Here is a 17,969-nt window from a genome sequence, read left to right as displayed (position 1 = left end):
TGCATATGCGCATGCGTACCGTGTTTAAAAAAAAGGCGAGACGCGTGGAAGGCGACACCATCACGCGACGCCACGAGCCACGAGGTGGGCCTTGGGTGGCCGGGTCGTCTCATCGCTTGCGCGTGCGTGCACCCGAACCAACCTGTGACCCAAGCGAAGCGACCCGAATGGAATCGAACCGGAGTGACAACACTCCAGCTGGGGGGATGCCCGCGCCGCGCCGCTCGCGCTTTATTTGTTTCCCATTCCCCCGGCGCCCCCATTCGTCTCGTCTCGCCTCGCCTCGCCTCCCGCGGCAGGCTCGCCACCGACGACGCGCGCCACCCCCCAATAATAGGCGCCGGATCGGGCGAGGGCCACGGAGCGAGCGAGCCATGGGCGTCCACGCGGCGCCCTTCCCCTTCCCCCTTCCCCGCCGGGAGGAGGACGACGCCGACGACGACACCATCGTCCTCGGCCGAGGCGGCGACCGCTGGGGCGCCGCCGCGATGCCGGCGGAGGACGAGGCGGTAGAGCAGTCGCCCACGCCGCCGCCCATCTCCTCCTGCGGCCGCTACATCCTGCACCGCGTCTGCCGCTTCGACACGCTCGCCGGCGTCGCCATCAAGTACGGCGTCGAGGTAATCTCAATCAATTCATTCATTCAACGCACGCACGCGATTTCTTTTCCGATCGAAACGCTCATCCGTTCATCGATTTGGTTCGCAGGTGGCTGACGTGAAGCGGGTGAACGGCCTCACCGCCGACCTGCAGATGTTCGCGCACAAGACGCTGCGGATCCCGCTCCCCGGCCGCCACCCGCCCGCCCAACATTCCCCTCCCTCCTCCTCCCCGGCCGCCGCCGCCGCCGCAAGGTACCCCCTTCCCTTCCCCCTTTTCCCCTTTCCTCGATTAGATTATACAGTTTCCAGCCGGAAGATGGATGGATTACGCCCGCCAGATTACCACTTTCCACTTGGCAGATGGAGCCTCACCTAATTCCTCCGTCTCACTCCCCTGTCTCGTCTGAACCCACGGCCGGGCGACTCGTTCTGAATCCTGACCAGTTCCAGGAGAAAATTTCTTCAGATTTGCCACCGACTATTCCCCTTTTCTCATGTTAGAATTTGGCAATGTCCCACCATGATCTGCGGCAAAGAAGCAGGTCAAAATCCAGCGAGGTAGGCAGGTTCGGCCACTCGAAGTCACTGTTGACCGTCGACAGGGATGCACACCTACATTGACATCGACACCTTTTGGTAGTGGCAAGTGGCGAATGCCAAATGTGCTCTGCTTTTTCTGAACCTTCCAAAGGGGCCGGCCGGTCTACGCCCACTCGGTTGCAAGTGCCGCACGGTGGTGGTGGGAACAACCAGAGAGAGCCAACGCGCAAAGGAAGAAATTGGGATCTAGCCTGTGGAGTGGACGCATGACAGGTGTATCACACTCCACATGCCCGCACAGTTGCACTCACCGCCCACTGCCCACACCACACATGTCCTGCTTGGACTCGCACATAGTTACAATACAAAAACATAATCATGGCGGCACCGACAGACCGCAAGTAGGATTTCTGTAGCAAGTGTATTTTATCTCCAGCTGAATTTTATTGTATACTACACAGTATGAGATTCTTGGTACACATTCATACTGTAGTACTTCCCTAGTTGGTGTTTCTTGTTTAATGATCACACCATGTGAGTGCTGACTTCTCTGCTGGTACACATGGATCTGAAGAAGATCGGTGGTGGACTTCCTTGCTGGCCGGTACACTTCATGCTCTGCCTGGGATATAACAATTAAGATTTGTTTCAGGGAATGGACTACGCGCCGGCCTCCCAAAAATGCCGCTGCCTTGGACCCGTTCCAGAAACCGCCGCGCAGCACGGTTTCGCCGTCCATGAGCCTGTTGCAGGGATACTACGGTCTCACGCCACCTCCCAAGCGGGACCTGACAGACGAAGGCACCGAAATGGCGACGTCTGTCAAAGGTAAAAGGAACCATCCCCTGTTTGCTTGGATGATGATTAGCAATTCCTCTGCTGTCTGCTGATTTCTGAATCTTAACCAACCTGCAGGCCAGCACAGGAAAGCGAGAAGCATATCAACCGGCTTCCCTGGTGTAAACGGGGATGCCGGCTGGGCGACGGATGACGCTGAAAAGCATATAAGGCGGCGCCAGAAAGCCGATCTCGAGCTGACAACGATGAGGGAGGACAATGGCGGTGCCCTGTTGCCGAGGACCGGGGAAGGCTTGGCGCTGAGGCCAAAGTCGGGAAGTCGGCCAGACATGAATAACAGCCAGCAGGATCTCATCGCGGCAGGGTTCGTGCCTTCGTATGGCGATGGGCTGCTCGCCGTCAGGAAATCGTCCAGCACCCCTGAGTTCCAGGACTCAGACAACAACATTGCTTCCGTGTGGCTGAGCAAGTGGAACCTGAAACCAGACGCCTTCGCGGTGCCTCTCCCGATCCTGCTCCTGGACAGCCTTCCGAAGCCGCTCTTCGACAGTCTTCCGAAGCCCATTGCTGCATGGAGGAACAAGGCAGCCCGGGATTAACATCCAAGGCTCACAGCTCATCGATACAACGCCTTTTAATTTATTGATCGGTGTACACCGGTGATTGTAGTCCAGGTGCAAGAAGGGGTGATGAGTTCGCTTACATTGTCTGGTTCGGGAGTACGTTTACATGGTCCGGTTTGGACGGTGGACATTGTCGCGACCGAGAGGTGCGCTTCTTCTTCTTCTTCTTCCATGAGCTACAGAGATGATGCTGAAAAGACAGAGTTGGATACAGTGATACAATAGCTCTACATATACAGTGTACTGAACCTGCTGCGCCGCAGCGATGGCGGCAGCAGGAGCAGTTTGTTTCCTTTTTATGAGTTGTTTGAGGATATATTCTTTGTCTTTTGTACGCGACGCAGAACTGCAGATAGACAACATACATATAGGAGGATCGAAGGGAAACGAGAGGCAGTATGTTGTACGTACACTAATGAAGGAGAATGGACTTTGTTAGTGCTTGTGTGTTACTCTTAGTCGTGGATTTGTCATCCCAACTCTGTTCTTGAGCATATTACCTGTAAAATAGTGCAGGATTTATGAAATATATACATCTACATGTGCTTATAATCAACTGAAGGCCGCAGAATAACTTGTTGCAAACTACACCGCATGCGGAAACAATCGAGATCAGCACATGAACTAGTATATGTATCATCAATTTCAAGTATTATATCTGAGTTTGCTGTTAAGTTGCACTCAGCAGTCCAAAAACCATCTTAGTCATAACAACAATAGAAATATCCTTTCTGGCGATAGTTATCATAGTAGCAGATATTGTTCCAAACTTACAGTTGCAGGGCAAACACAACTTAAGGTACCAAACTTGTTCTGCTTTGGAGAGAACCACATCTGGAATTACAATGCATCAGTGATGTCGCTGATCATCAAGAAGATGAATCTCAGCACTTGCAAGCATAATTGGTTTGCTACCAATATTTGGTATTGCCAATATTTGGCTAGCCAACATTTGGCAAAATCAAAAGTTGCCGACATTTGGCAACTTCTTCTGAGATAGGCAATGAAAATTGACAAGCAACCAATCTCTAGCATGGTGATCTGCAAGCTTTCAACCTCACGTAGTCACGTGTCTCATCGAGTGTCTCCAGAGGTTATATACGTATGGATCATGTAATCTCATGAACTCCCAAAATCTAGGAACACAGCATGATTCACCAGATAACAGCAGTTGGAATGATAATACCAGACTCACTCACTCCCCCCCCCCCCCCCCCAATTTTAGGATCGGACCCTCCCATGTCGCTCACGTGGGCGACGGGGAGGGCGCCGCCAGCACCCTCCTCTCCCTCCCTCATCCCTCGCCGCCGCCAGAGGACGCGGCCAGACAAAGCCTGGCCGGCGGCGGTGGCGGCGGGGAATTTCGTCTTCTTGCGCAAGGCCTCTGCCACGGGGCAGCGCGCATGGGCCGGGATAGCGCGATGGCGAGGGTCGCAGTGATGCGGCATCGGATCCCCACGGTGGCGGCGCACGACGGGCTTCGAGGTAGCAGATCATGCATGCGAGAGGGTGGCGGTGGATCGGGATCCGCCCGATAGGGCGCCCGTCTTCAGCCGGTGACGCGGGCCGGTGTCCTCCGCTGTGGCGCCGATGGAATCGGCATGGTAGAGGCAGCGGTGTGGTGGTGGTCCTAGTGCTCTTATCACATCACGACAACGTTCTACATGATCGGTCCTCCTAGATCTGGTTGTGTGCTGCTACTGAGAGGAATTGATCACTATGGCGAGGCCTTTGTTTTTCCCCTTTTTTTGTTTTTTGGGTTCTGTGCATCCCGGATGTCTTTGAGATATCTTGTTGGTGCAGAGGCTGGGTGTCATTGGTACCTTTGCAATAATAATATATTCCTTTTTTTTAAAAGAACATAACATGAACAATATTTGATCCATGAATGCACGAGGGGTACTTCATACAGCTAGCCAAATCATCAATACCGATACATAGCTACTACCACAAAACCCCAGCCTTGAAGGTGGACTACTCTCGCATTACCATGGGAGTAGTAAGGGTTGATGTACCGGTTGAAGATGAAGATTCCCCCTCCGGTGCCAGATCAGGGCTGGAAACAAAGATCGCTTCGGAATGTGAAATGGCAGTGGCGAAAACATGTGTGATAAATCACGAAGTAGGTTTTTGGGGTATCTAATGCCATCGGACACCTGAAGCGCCCACTTAAGACATTGTTATATTTCTAGGTTGTTTCCTAAGAAAATGATTGTATCATATGCATAATAGAGGCATAGGATGCCTCCAAGGGAGACATCAGGACATAACCCTTGAATTTGGTCATGAGTGCCTTAGATAATATATTGGCGACTAGATTAAAAGGAGGGGAGAAAGGGGACCCCTATTCAAAGTTTTTTTTCTTCCACATTATTACCTTCTACGAAAATAGGCATCATGACTAATTCAGTGAACTTAATAAGTCCATTTCTCACCAAAACTTGAAATTTGAAGAAGCTTGGCCAGGTATTCTAGGCTTACATTGTCAAAAGCTTTTTTGTAGTCAAGATTAATTGAGAACAAGTCCTTTCTCATGAGAGGAATGCATAGAGTATAGAACTTGATGGGCCATGACTACACTTTCTAGTACTAGTAACCGTGTGCAATGCACGTTATATCAAAAAAGATATTCATTGCATTGCACATTAATATTAGGAATGATATTGATTTCACGTTGATATTATGTAGAATATAATTACAAGGTTATATTATAAAACGTATTAATTGCATTACACGTTAATATTAGGAAAGATATTGATTGCAATTAATATTAGGTAGGATATAATTACATGGTTTGCACACAAGTTGATATTAGTTATGATATTAATTACAAGCTAAACAAGTTTAGCGCTAAATACTGGAGCAACATAGACCATTTGATAGACGTGCTTGGATGGGTGAGATGTATTGGATCTCCTTTTCATATTGGGTATAAATATAGATGAACATACCCTGGATAAATGCAGACTAGTTCTTATTCGCCGATCGGGTGACCAGAAAGAAACTGGCTGTTCACTAACACACCATCTGTCGGGGATATAACCCCGCTATATAACCCGCCCAGGCTAGGGCCGGGTCAAGATGTTGGCGGCTTAAGAGTTGGTCCTTGAAGATGGCCCACGACTTGGATGGGCCGCAAGACGACTTAGGAGACGGGCCAAAAGGTGGATTACAAGCCTGTGGACAATGTGTAACCCGGAGGGTTAAGCCGCCATGGATTGTTTGCCTAAGGCGGCTCGTAACATATAAGAGATAGAGTTGGTTACTAGTTTAACCCGACTCGGAGTCCTGTAATCCCCGAGGTCTCGACTTGTGTATATAAAGGCGAGACCCGGCAGCGGCTTAGGGCAAGAAACAATTGATCGAGTACTAGGTCAAGCGTATCCGCTCCCTTGTAAACGATCCCCAATCAATACAACACCAAAGCAGGACGTAGGCTTTTACCTCGATCGCGAGGGGCCAAACCTGGGTAATCTTGTGTCTCTCGTTCCCGATCAACCCCTTCGAGCAATCATCTAAGCGATGGCCTCACGTCTAAATCCTCACACTAGGACATCTGCCGTGACAAATCCACGACAGTTGGCGCCCACCATGGGGCCTGCGCACGGTAGTTATGAGTTCTTGAAGGGCTCTTTCCATGGGATCGAGGGATATGCCATCAGTGCAATGACCAAGAGTCGCCGCGGCAAGCTCTACATCGACGATGCCGGCTGGGGTCCCAAGGCCGACTCAGTTGAGTACGGCTACCGGGTTCCCTTCGGCAAGATGGACGTCTTCATTGGCAAGATTGGTGAATCTGCGCCTGAGCCGAACAACTGCGGTGACATCATCGAGTCGGCCCGACGCACGTTACCCGCCCGGGTCCGACCCGGCCGGAAGCACGTCTTCGTCAGCTTCATGCAAGGTACGTAACTTGCTGATGACTCCACCTCAGGAGGAGAGACCCTTGTGTGCTCAGAGGATGAGTCTTCAACGGGAGAGTCATAATCAATCTATCAGCTTCAAGACGGCGGGCTTGGGGGCTTTGCCGACAGTGACAGTATTTCAAACCCCTGTGAGCCGCCCAGCCAGGTCGCCATCTTCATGGCTGGCACTGCGCCGGTTCAGAACAGCACCATGGCTGGGGCTGCAGCGGCGACTGATCCATCAACATCAAGAGCCGCCAGGCCGCTGGCTCAAATCATGATGGAGTTAATGAATGAGCTATCCACCCTGATGGCGACTTAAGTAACCGCCGCAAATCAGGCGGAACGCAATGCGGAGATTGCCAAGGTGAAGGAGCAGATGCAGAAGGCCCAGGAGGATATGGATGCTGTTCAGGCTAGGATGGCAGCTGAGTCGGAGCGTCTGAAAGCTGAGGCTCTCCGTCTAAGTTTGGATCAAAGTGCTTCGGAAGCTGTTCTCCAGAGAAGGTATCAGTCCCGTTTTCCCTTGTAGTATGAGGGCCGAAATCTCTTCAACTCCCCTAGAACAGGACAGGTTACTCCACAGGAGGCAGCCTGAGCCGAAGGTGCACCAGATCCCAGAGGGGCGGCTTAGCTCTAGTTGCAAGACCCGCCTCGTAGGGGTCAGACTCCGCCTCAAAGTTTTGTCACACCACCGGGTCATTATTCTAACCCGGTGGATAACTGTTGGAAATATGCCCTAGAGGCAATAATAAATTGGTTATTATTATATTTCCTTGTTCATGATAATCGTTTATTATCCATGCTAGAATTGTATTGATAGGAAACTCAGATACATGTGTGGATACATAGACAACACCATGTCCCTAGTAAGCCTCTAGTTGACTAGCTCGTTGATCAATAGATGGTTACGGTTTCCTGACCATGGACATTGGATGTCGTTGATAACGGAATCACATCATTAGGAGAATGATGTGATGGACAAGACCCAATCCTAAGCCTAGCACAAGATCATGTAGTTCGTATGCTAAAGCTTTTCTAATGTCAAGTATCATTTCCTTAGACCATGAGATTGTGCAACTCCCGGATACCGTAGGAGTGCTTTGGGTGTGCCAAACGTCACAACATAACTGGGTGGCTATAAAGGTACACTACAGGTATCTCCGAAAGTGTCTGTTGGGTTGGCATGAATCGAGACTGGGATTTGTCACTCCGTGTAAATGGAGAGGTATCTCTAGGCCCACTCGGTAGGACATCATCATAATGTGCACAATGTGATCAAGGAGTTGATCACGGGATGATGTGTTATGGAACGAGTAAAGAGACTTGCCGGTAACGAGATTGAACAAGGTATCGGGATACCGACGATCGAATCTCGGGCAAGTATCGTACCACTAGACAAAGGGAATTGTATACGGGATTGATTAAGTCCTTGACATCGTGGTTCATCCGATGAGATCATCATGGAGCATGTGGGAGCCAACATGGGTATCCAGATCCCGCTGTTGGTTATTGACCGGAGAGGTGTCTCGGTCATGTCTGCATGTTTCCCGAACCCGTAAGGTCTACACACTTAAGGTTCGATGACGCTAGGGTTATAGGGAATAGATATACGTGGTTACCGAATGTTATTCGGAGTCCCGGATGAGATCCCGGACGTCACGAGGAGTTCCGGAATGGTCCGGAGGTAAAGATTTATATATGGGAAGTCCTGTTTTGGTCGCCGGAAAAGTTGTGGGTTTTATCGGTAATGTACCGGGACCACCGGGAGGGTCCCGGTGGTCCACCAGGTGGGGCCACCAGCCCCGGAGGGCTGCATGGGCCAAGTGTTGGAGGGGACCAGCCGCTGGTGGGCTGGTGCGCCCCCCACCAAGGCCCAAGGTGCAAGGGAGAGTGGAAGGGGGCAAACCCTAGGCTCAGATGGGCCTAAGGCCCACCTAGTGGTGCGCCCCCCTCTCTCCCCCTTGGCCGCCCCCTAGATGGGATCTAGGGCTGGCCGCCACCCCTAGGGGTGGAAACCTAGGTGGGGGCGCAGCCCCTCCCCTCCCCCTATATATACTCGAGGTTTTGGGCTGCCATAGAGACGATTCAATCTCCTTCTTGGCGCAGCCCTACCCCTCTCCCTCCTCGTCTCTTGCAGTGCTTGGCGAAGCCCTGCTGGAGTACCACGCTCCTCCACCACCACCACGCCATCGTGTTGCTGCTGGATGGAGTCTTCCCCAACCTCTCCTTCTCCCCTTGCTGGATCAAGGCGTAGGAGACGTCACCGGGCTGTACGTGTGTTGAACACGGAGGTGCCGTCCGTTCGGCACTAGGATCATGGTGATTTGGATCACGACGAGTACGACTCCATCAACCCCGTTCACTTGAACGCTTCCGCTTAGCGATCTACAAGGGTATGTAGATGCACTCTCCTTCCCCTCGTTGCTACATTACTCCCTAGATTGATCTTGGTGATGCGTAGAAAATTTTGAATTTCTGTTACGTTCCCCAACAGTGGCATCATGAGCTAGGTCTATGCGTAGTTACTATGCACGAGTAGAACACAAAGTAGTTGTGGGCGTCGATATTGTCAATTATCTTGCCGTTACTAGTCTTATCTTGATTCGGCGGCATCGTGGGATGAAGCGGTCCGGACCAACCTTACACGTACGCTTACATGAGACCGGTTCCACCGACTGACATGCACTAGTTGCATAAGGTGGCTGGCGGGTGTCTGTCTCTCCCACTTTAGTCGGATCGGATTCGATGAACAGGGTCCTTATGAAGGGTAAATAGAAATTGGCAATTCACGTTGTGGTTTTGGCGTAGGTAAGAAACGTTCTTGCTAGAAACCTATAGCAGCCACGTAAAAACTTGCAACAACAATTGGAGGACGTCTAACTTGTTTTTGCAGCAAGTGTTTTGTGATGTGATATGGCCAAAGGATGTGATGAATGATATATATGTGATGTATGAGATCATGTTCTTGTAATAGGAATCACGACTTGCATGTCGATGAGTATGACAACCGGCAGGAGCCATAGGAGTTGTCTTTATTTTTTGTATGACCTGCGTGTCATTGAGAAACGCCATGTAAATTACTTTACTTTATTGCTAAACGTGTTAGCCATAGTAATAGAAGTAATAGTTGGCGAGCAACTTCATGGAGACACGATGATGGAGATCATGATGATGGAGATCATGGTGTCATGCCGGTGACAAGATGATCATGGAGCCCCAAGATGGAGATCAAAGGAGCTATATGATATTGGCCATATCATGTCACTATTATTTGATTGCATGTGATGTTTATCATGTTTTTGCATCTTGTTTACTTAGAACGACGGTAGTAAATAAGATGATCCCTCATAATAATTTCAAGAAAGTGTTCCCCCTAACTGTGCACCGTTGCGACAGTTCGTTGTTTCGAAGCACCACGTGATGATCGGGTGTGATAGATTCCAACGTTCACATACAACGGGTGTAAGACAGATTTACACATGAAAACACTTAGGTTGACTTGACGAGCCTAGCATGTACAGACATGGCCTCGGAACACAGAAGACCGAAAGGTCGAACATGAGTCGTATAGAAGATACGATCAACATGAAGATGTTCACCGACGTTGACTAGTCCGTCTCACGTGATGATCGGACACGGCCTAGTTGACTCGGATCATGTAATCACTTAGATGACTAGAGGGATGTCTATTTGAGTGGGAGTTCATAAGATGAACTTAATTATCCTGAACATAGTCAAAGGTCTTCGCAAATTATGTCATGGCTCGCGCTTCAGTTCTACTGTTAAGATATGTTCCTGGAGAAAATTTAGTTGAAAGTTGATAGTAGCAATTATGCGGACTAGGTCCGTAAACTGAGGATTGTCCTCATTGCTTCATAGAAGGCTTGTGTCCTTAATGCACCGCTCAGTGTGCTGAACCTCGAACGTCGTCTGTGGATGTTGCGAACATCTGACATACACATTTTGATAACTACGTGATAGTTCAGTTAAACGGTTTAGAGTTGAGGCACCGAAGACGTTTTGAAACGTCGCGAAACATATGAGATGTTTCGAGGGCTGAAATTGGGATTTCAGGCTCGTGCCCACGTCAAGAGGTATAAGACCTCCGACGATTTTCTTAGCCTGCAAACTAAGGGAGAAAAGCTCAATTGTTGAGCTTGTGCTCAGATTGTCTGAGTACAACAATCATTTGAATCGAGTGGGAGTTGATCTTCCAGATGAGATAGTGATGTTTCTCCGAACTCATTACCACCAAGCTGCTAGAGCTTCGTGTTGAACTATAATATATCAGGGACATATATGATGATCCTTGAGATATTCGCGATGTTTGACACCACAAAAGTAGAAATCAAGAAGGAGCATCAATTGTTGATGGTTGAACCACTAGTTTCAAGAAGGGCAAGGGCAAGAAGGGATACTTCATGAAATGGCAAATCAGCTGCTGCTTTAGTGAAGAAACCCAAGGTTGAACCCAAACCCGAGACTAAGTGCTTCTGTAATAAGGGGAACAACCACTAGAGCAGAATTACCCTAGATACTTGGTAGATGAGAAGGCTGGCAAGGTCGATAGAAGTATATTGGATATACATTGTGTTAATGTGTACTTTATTAGTACTCCTAGTAGCACCATGGTATTGGATACCGGTTCGGTTGCTAAGTGTTAGTAAACTCGAAATAAAAGGCTGCGGAGTAAACGGAGACTAGCTAAAGGTGGGCTGGCGATATGTGTTGGAAGTTTTTCCCTAGTTTGATGTGATCAAGCATCGCACGCTCCCTCTACCATCAAGATTGGTGTTTGCATTGAGCATAGACATGATTGGATTATGTCTATCGCAATACGGTTATTCATTTAAGGAGAATAATGGTTACTCTGTTTATTTGAATAATACCTTCAATGGTCTTGCACCTAAAATGAATGGTTTATTGAATCTCGATCGTAGTGATACACATGTTCATGCCAAAAGATATAAGATAGTAATGATAGTACCACCTACTTGTGGCACTGCCACGTAAGTCATATCGGTATAAAACGCATGAAGAAGCTCCATGTTGATGGATCTTTGGGCTCACTCGGTTTTGAAAAGTTTGAGACATGCGAACCATGTCTATTGGTGTATATGCATGAAGAAACTCCATGCAAATGGAACATTTGGACTCACTTGATTTTGAATCACTTGAGACATGCAAATCATACCAGATGGGCAAGATGATTGAAAGCCTCGTTTTCAGTAAAATGGAACTAGAAAGCAACTTGTTGGAGGTAATACATTTTGATGTGTGCAGTCCAATGAGTGCTGAGGCGTGAAGTGGATATCGTTATGTTCTTACTTCACAGATGATTTGAGTAGATGTTGAGTATATTTACTTGATGAATCACGAGTCTAAATTATTGAAAGGTTCAAGTGATTTCAGGGTGAAGGTGAGAGATCGTCGTGACAAGAGGATAAAATATCTATGATATGATCATAGAGATGAATATCTGAATTACGAGTTTGGCACAGAATTAAGACATTGTGGAAATTGTTTCATAACTAATACAGCCTGAAACACCATAGTGTGATGGTGTGTCCGAACATCATAACTGCACCCTATTGGATATGATGCATACCATGATGTCTCTTATCGAATTACCACGATAGTTTATGGGTTAGGCATTAGAGACAACCACATTCACTTTAAATAGGGCACCACGTAATTCCGATGAGATGACACCATATGAACTATGGTTTAGAGAAACCTAAGCTATCATTTGTTAAAAGGTTTGGGGCTGCGACGCTGATGTGAAAAGTTTCAGGCTGACAAGCTCGAACCCAAAGCGGATAAATGCATCTTCCTAGGACACCCAAAACAGTTGGGTGTACTTCCTGTCTCAGATCCGAAAGCAATAAGGGATTGTTTCTAGAATCGGGTCCTTTCCCGAGGAAAAGTTTCTCTCGAAAGAATTGAGTGGGAGGATGGTGGAGACTTGATGAGGTTATTGAACCGTCTCTTCAACTAGTGTGTGGCAGGGCACAGGGAGTTGTTCCTGCGGCACCTACACCAATTGAAGTGGAAGCTTATGATAGTGATCATGAAACTTCAAATCAAGTCACTACCAAACCTCGTGGGATGACAAGGATGCGTACTACTTCAGAATGGTATGTAATCCTGTCTTGGAAGTCATGTTGCTAGACAACAATGAACCTACGAGCTATGGAGAAGCGATGGTGGGCCTGGATTCCAAAATGGCTCGAGGCCATATAATCCGAGAGAGGATCCATATATGAAAACAAAGTGTAGACTTTGGAAGAACTACTTGATGGTCGTAAGGCTGTTAGGTACATATGGATTTTAAAAGGAAGACAGACAATGATGGTAAGTATCACCATTAAGAAAGCTTGACTTTTCGTTAAGATGTTTTCAGACAAGTTCAAGGAGTCGACTACGATGAGACTTTCCCACTCGTAGCGATGCTAAGAGTCTGTTGGAATTATATTAGCGATTACTGCATTATTTATGAAATCTTGCAGATAGGATGTCAAAACATTGTTTCCTCGATGATTTTCTTGAGGAAAGGTTGTATGTGATACAACCGGAAGGTTTTGTCAATCCTGAAAGATGCTAACAAGTATGCAAAGCTCCAGCAATCCTTCTAAGGACTGGAGTAAGCATCTCGGAGTTGGAATGTATGCTTTGATGAGATGATCAAAGTTTTTGGGTGTATACAAAGTTTATGAGAAACTTGTATTTCCAAAGAAGTGAGTGGGAGCACTATAGAATTTCTGATGAGTATATGTTGCTGACATATTGTTGATCAGAAATGACGTAGAATTTCTGGAAAGCATATAGGGTTATTTGGAAAGTGTTTTTGAATGGAAAGCCTGGATTAAGCTACTTGAACATTGAGCATCAAAATCTATAAGGATAGATCAAAACGCTTAATGGTACTTTCAAATGAGCACATACCTTGACATGATCTTGAAGGTGTTCAAGATGGATCAGTCAAAGAAGGAGTTCTTGCCTGAGTTGTAAGGTATGAAATTAAGACTTAAAGCTCGACCACGGCAGAAGAAAGAGGAAGGACGAAGGTCGTTCCCTATGCTTTTGTCATAGGCTCCATACGGTATGCCATGCTGAGTACCACACCTGATGTGTGCCTTGCCACATATTTGGCAAGAGGGTACAAAGGTGATCTAGGAGTAGATCACCAGATAGCGGTCTAAATTATCCTTAGAGGAATAAGGATATGTTTCTCGGTTATGGAGGTGATAAAGAGTTCGACGTAAAGAGTTACGTCGAGGCAAGCTTAACACCTATCCGGATAGCTCTGAGTAGAGATACCGGATACGTATAATGGAGCAACAATTTAGAATAGCTCCAAGTAGAACAGTTATTTGAAATGGCTCCAAATATAGCGTAGTAGTTGCATCTATAAGATGACATAGAAATTTGCAAAGTACATACGGATCTGAATGCTGCAGACCCGTTGACTGAAACCTCTCTCACAAGCATAACATGATCAAACCAATAACATGATTAACATTTGAATTTATGTTTTGAAGTCTACTTTAGTTCATACACATCATACATTTTTGTGTACAGGTTCAACACTTTTGAAATGGATGTTTGACTTTTTTTCTATATTCTATGTAAATTACTTTTTGTTTATGAGTTTTCGAAGTATAAATAAAAATTAAAAAGAAAGTTAAAAAGGAAAAGAATAATGTGGAAAAACAGAAGAAAATAACAATTTAAGGCCTGCAGCCTCTCACGCTGGGCCGGGCCATTTTCTCAGCCGCTTGAGGCGACAGGTCGTTGTTTCTCGCGTCACGCCGCAACTCTAAAGCGATGAAACTCCGCGAGACCTATGTAGGCAGATCCTATTTAGCACGTAGGTAGGGAGGAGATAGCGGAACTCCTATTTCACGCGTAGGGCGGCACAAGGCAGCACAAACGCACACCCCACACACACTTTGGGCCAGGCCACTAAGGGGGACAAATTTGAAATAGTGTTTGGGATTTTGAAAACAATTTGATCTAAAGCAATGTTTGTCTCAAAAAAAAATTCGAAAGCAATGTTCCTAATTTTTATAAAATCACAAATCCAAAAAATGTTCACCAATTTAGGGACTATTAACAAATTCAAAAAATGTTCGCAAATTTAAAAATCATACCAAAGATTCCGAAATATTATTTTCAAAAACATTTTCATACTTTAAAAAAGGTCATGAATTTAAAAACAAATCTTGGATTTAAAAATATGTTCACAAACTTCAAAACAATGTTTGTGATTTCAAAAAAAATTAGAACTATTATTTCAAAAAACTGGATTTCAGTCAAAACTCACTAATTTAAAAAATTGTTCATGAGTTCGAAAAATGTTCGGGAATTTGAAAATATGTTCATGAATTTAGAAAATGCTCACAAGTTTGAAAATTTATTCATGAATTTCAAAATTGTTCTTGATTTTCAAATTTTTACATATTTCGATATTGTTCTCGAATTTGAGAAAAAGTTTGACTCGACTCCTGCGTTGGAAACATTCAGATAACATTATTAACAACTTTAGTACTACACCGTACTCACTATACACTAACCTTAGCTACAGTCAACATGGTGGTCTTATTCACCAACTTATAAGTTGTACAAAAACCTATCTTACCTACGGCCGAAAACTATAGAGCGAACCCCTTGAATTAACTTGGGTCGCAAGTGTGTTTTTGGCTGCTTTAATTGCATCATTTGGTGTAACTGCATACATGTATCAAGGAATTATTAAATCCATTTTAACATGTCAGATACATTCAACCCAGCAGAAACGATGAAGCAACAAACTAATGTATCAGTGCCAGCGTCTCGTAAATACTTAACGTACTATGTTTTTAATTTACGTAGACCTAATTATAAACTAGATACCACAATCTTGAAATTTCATTTTAAAGGCAATCAAGATATTTCTAAGACCATGCACTTAGCAACCCTACCAACATATTTAAGGAAACAGGTAGAGATACACACACTATGTTAGAGATATATATACTATGAAGCACGCCCAGGTGGCTTGTGGGGCCCCTGTGAGTCTTCTCGTCCTCCCCCGAAGCCTCTATGTTCTAGGGTCTCTCATGGTGAGCAGGCTCAAGGAGGACTTGCTTCGGAAGAAGAGTAGGCCGAAGAGTGTCGTCTTGACGAAGAAGTTGTGGAGGATGCGCGGCTCACGGTCATGTTGCGAAATTCCTCCATTTGAGTGTTGGGCTTGGCCTGAAGATAGTCCCGGTGTCTTACTTCCGATTGGCGTAGGTCGATGGCGAGTTGCTCGATGTGATCTCTCAAAGCTTCACTTTCTTGATGGAGAGCTCATTGTGCGACGAAGAAGTGATTTTTGGTGACGTAGTCACGTTCTTCATCGTGATCCTCGAAGAGTGGGTTCGCCGAAGTGATTGGTCTATCCATCACAACCAAGTGGTGGTGAGTAAAAAAAATGAGAGAACAATACCAAAGTTACCTTTTTCTGAAGATTGGGGATGTATCACTCAACGGAATGCTATAATAGGAGAATTGGTACTGGGTTTTGTTTTCTCACACCTACAAGTAAAGGCTTATGGAGTGTCTTGGTTAGGATGAGTGGCACAAAATTCAAGCAAGTGTTAGCCAAGATATTGATAATGTTGAAAAGATGCACAAATTGCAAGTAAGACAAATAGATCAAACCCACAAGGTATCACAAGGAACACACACACGGAGAATAAGTGGGATCCACCCAACTAAGGAATGAGCTCAAAATGTGTAACCACGAAAAATGCTCTTGTTGTACGGATACTAGAGAGACGCTAGCTCAATTGCTCAAATGGGCTAGATATGCTTGTGCACCAACCTAAGAAAGAAAGTGTCATCTACAATCCCAAGTATGCTTATGTATGTATGTACCATGAAGATGGAACTATACAAATGGCTCAATGCTATTGCTTACAAGCTCTTTGTTTATTTTTTTCCACTATGCCACGATGCTTGATGCGTGAGCCGGAATATGAGACAACAAGAATGATATGCACGGGATAGACTTATGGCACAAGTATGATATCAAGATGATTGCAAGCTAAATGTAGCTATGTGGGATAGGCTTATCACTAAAGGTGCACAAAAAGCGTGGCCCGACAATTCTCAACTCGCTAGTCTTGATAGGTAAGTGATGCAAAATGGCTCGAGGCTATCAATGTAATGGCAAGGTCTGAGTACAAGATGTCGTTGAGGTTACCATCCTTGCTTACGGTTAGTATGAAGATGAAACAGATGATGTTGATGGCGATGATGAGTGGCGGTGATGTCGAAGTCAAACCATCCCTAAGTAGCCGAAACACCTTAGGACATGATGCATCGCAACCAAAAATCTCAAACACCAACAAGATGTAGTGTGGAAGACAAATGGCGGTGGTAAGATGGCAAAATGGTATGTTGCCAAACTGTACAGGAGGGGTCGTGCGCACGGGGTAAGTTGGACCCATGTGCATGGGGTCCCGTGGGCACGGGCCCCGATGGCCCGTGCGCACGGGGTGTTCTGACTGCGCAAGAACACGCCCAGATCCGTGGGTAATCTCCAAAATTCAACCAAATTCAACGGTGGGATGGCTAGGGAATGGTGGTAAGGGGTAGATCCACTTGTCAAACATGAAATTCGTGGACCAAATCAAAAAATCTCACAAGATCCAATAAATTGCAAGTAAAAATTGGGGTTATTTTTGCGGGGATTTTCGAGTTGGGACAAAACGCAACAAAATTAGACTAGAATATGGGGGTAGGGACTCCAAGATGTGAATCAACCATGGCTCATGATACCAAGATGTTGTAGGGTGAAACCCAAAGTGAAGATCTTTTCACATTTGGAAGGGGTAAAGGGATGAACACAAGAACACAAAGAGGAAATTCACTCAAACAAAACCCAATCACACATCCACTAGAATAACATAGTTGAGATCTACAAGAATACAAGAACAATCCAAGAAAACAAGCACAAATGTAAGGTTCTTCCCACTCCTAAGGAGGTGAGGTCTTGGTGATATTCTTCTCCAAGAGGATGTCTTGATATCCACTTGGGATCTTCTCCTAGGAGGTCTTGATCTCCAAGAGGAGTGGTAGAAGGAGCAAAGCTCTATCAATATCTCACATATACTTTGCTAACCCTAAAAAATGACTTAGACACGGAATATATAGCTAAAGGGAGGTAGGGGACGACTTGGGAGGCAAGACAGGAAACCCTCGGCCAAACCTGGGAGGGCCATGCGCAGGGGGTAAGTGAGGCACGTGCGCACGAGGGTCCTGTGGGCACGGTACATGCCCGTGCGTACGGGGGTACGGGTCTCGGTTACACATGGTTTCTGGGAAGCCCGTGGGCACGAGGTCGGGGAGGCCCGTGCACACGGGGTTGCCTCAGACATGTTGTCTTTGTCTTGATGGGCGCCTTCTCCTTCCTTGAGTCCTTGGGGTCCTTCTCCGATGCCTATGGGATGTTCCATAGCTGCTAGGTG

General features: G+C 46.4%; 1 protein-coding gene across 1 annotated transcript; it reads left to right on the top strand.

Annotated features, from left to right (window-relative positions):
* Positions 1-211: 211 nt before the first annotated feature.
* On the top strand, positions 212-3,015 carry LOC125511561 (uncharacterized). The gene is made up of 4 exons (XM_048676968.2): positions 212-620; positions 709-854; positions 1,795-1,970; positions 2,058-3,015. Exons 1-4 carry the CDS (start codon positions 375-377, stop codon positions 2,537-2,539), a joined length of 1,050 nt encoding a protein of 349 aa, XP_048532925.1. The 5' UTR covers positions 212-374; the 3' UTR covers positions 2,540-3,015.
* The last annotated feature ends 14,954 nt before the right edge of the window (positions 3,016-17,969 follow it).

This window comes from Triticum urartu, chromosome 5A (genome assembly GCF_056163025.1).
Source record: "Triticum urartu cultivar PI428250 chromosome 5A, HENAU_Tu73, whole genome shotgun sequence".
Taxonomy (NCBI): Eukaryota; Viridiplantae; Streptophyta; class Magnoliopsida; order Poales; family Poaceae; genus Triticum; species Triticum urartu.
The sequence above is the reverse complement of the archived record's forward strand: the minus strand, read 5'-3'. Positions and strand labels throughout refer to the sequence as shown.

Coding starts and splice junctions, on each gene's coding strand:
- LOC125511561 (XM_048676968.2), top strand. CDS start 375: ATGGGCGTCCACGCGGCGCCCTTCCCCTTCCCCCTTCCCCGCCGGGAG. Junction 621..708: donor CCATCAAGTACGGCGTCGAG/GTAATCTCAATC, acceptor TTTGGTTCGCAG/GTGGCTGACGTGAAGCGGGT. Junction 855..1,794: donor GCCGCCGCCGCCGCCGCAAG/GTACCCCCTTCC, acceptor GATTTGTTTCAG/GGAATGGACTACGCGCCGGC.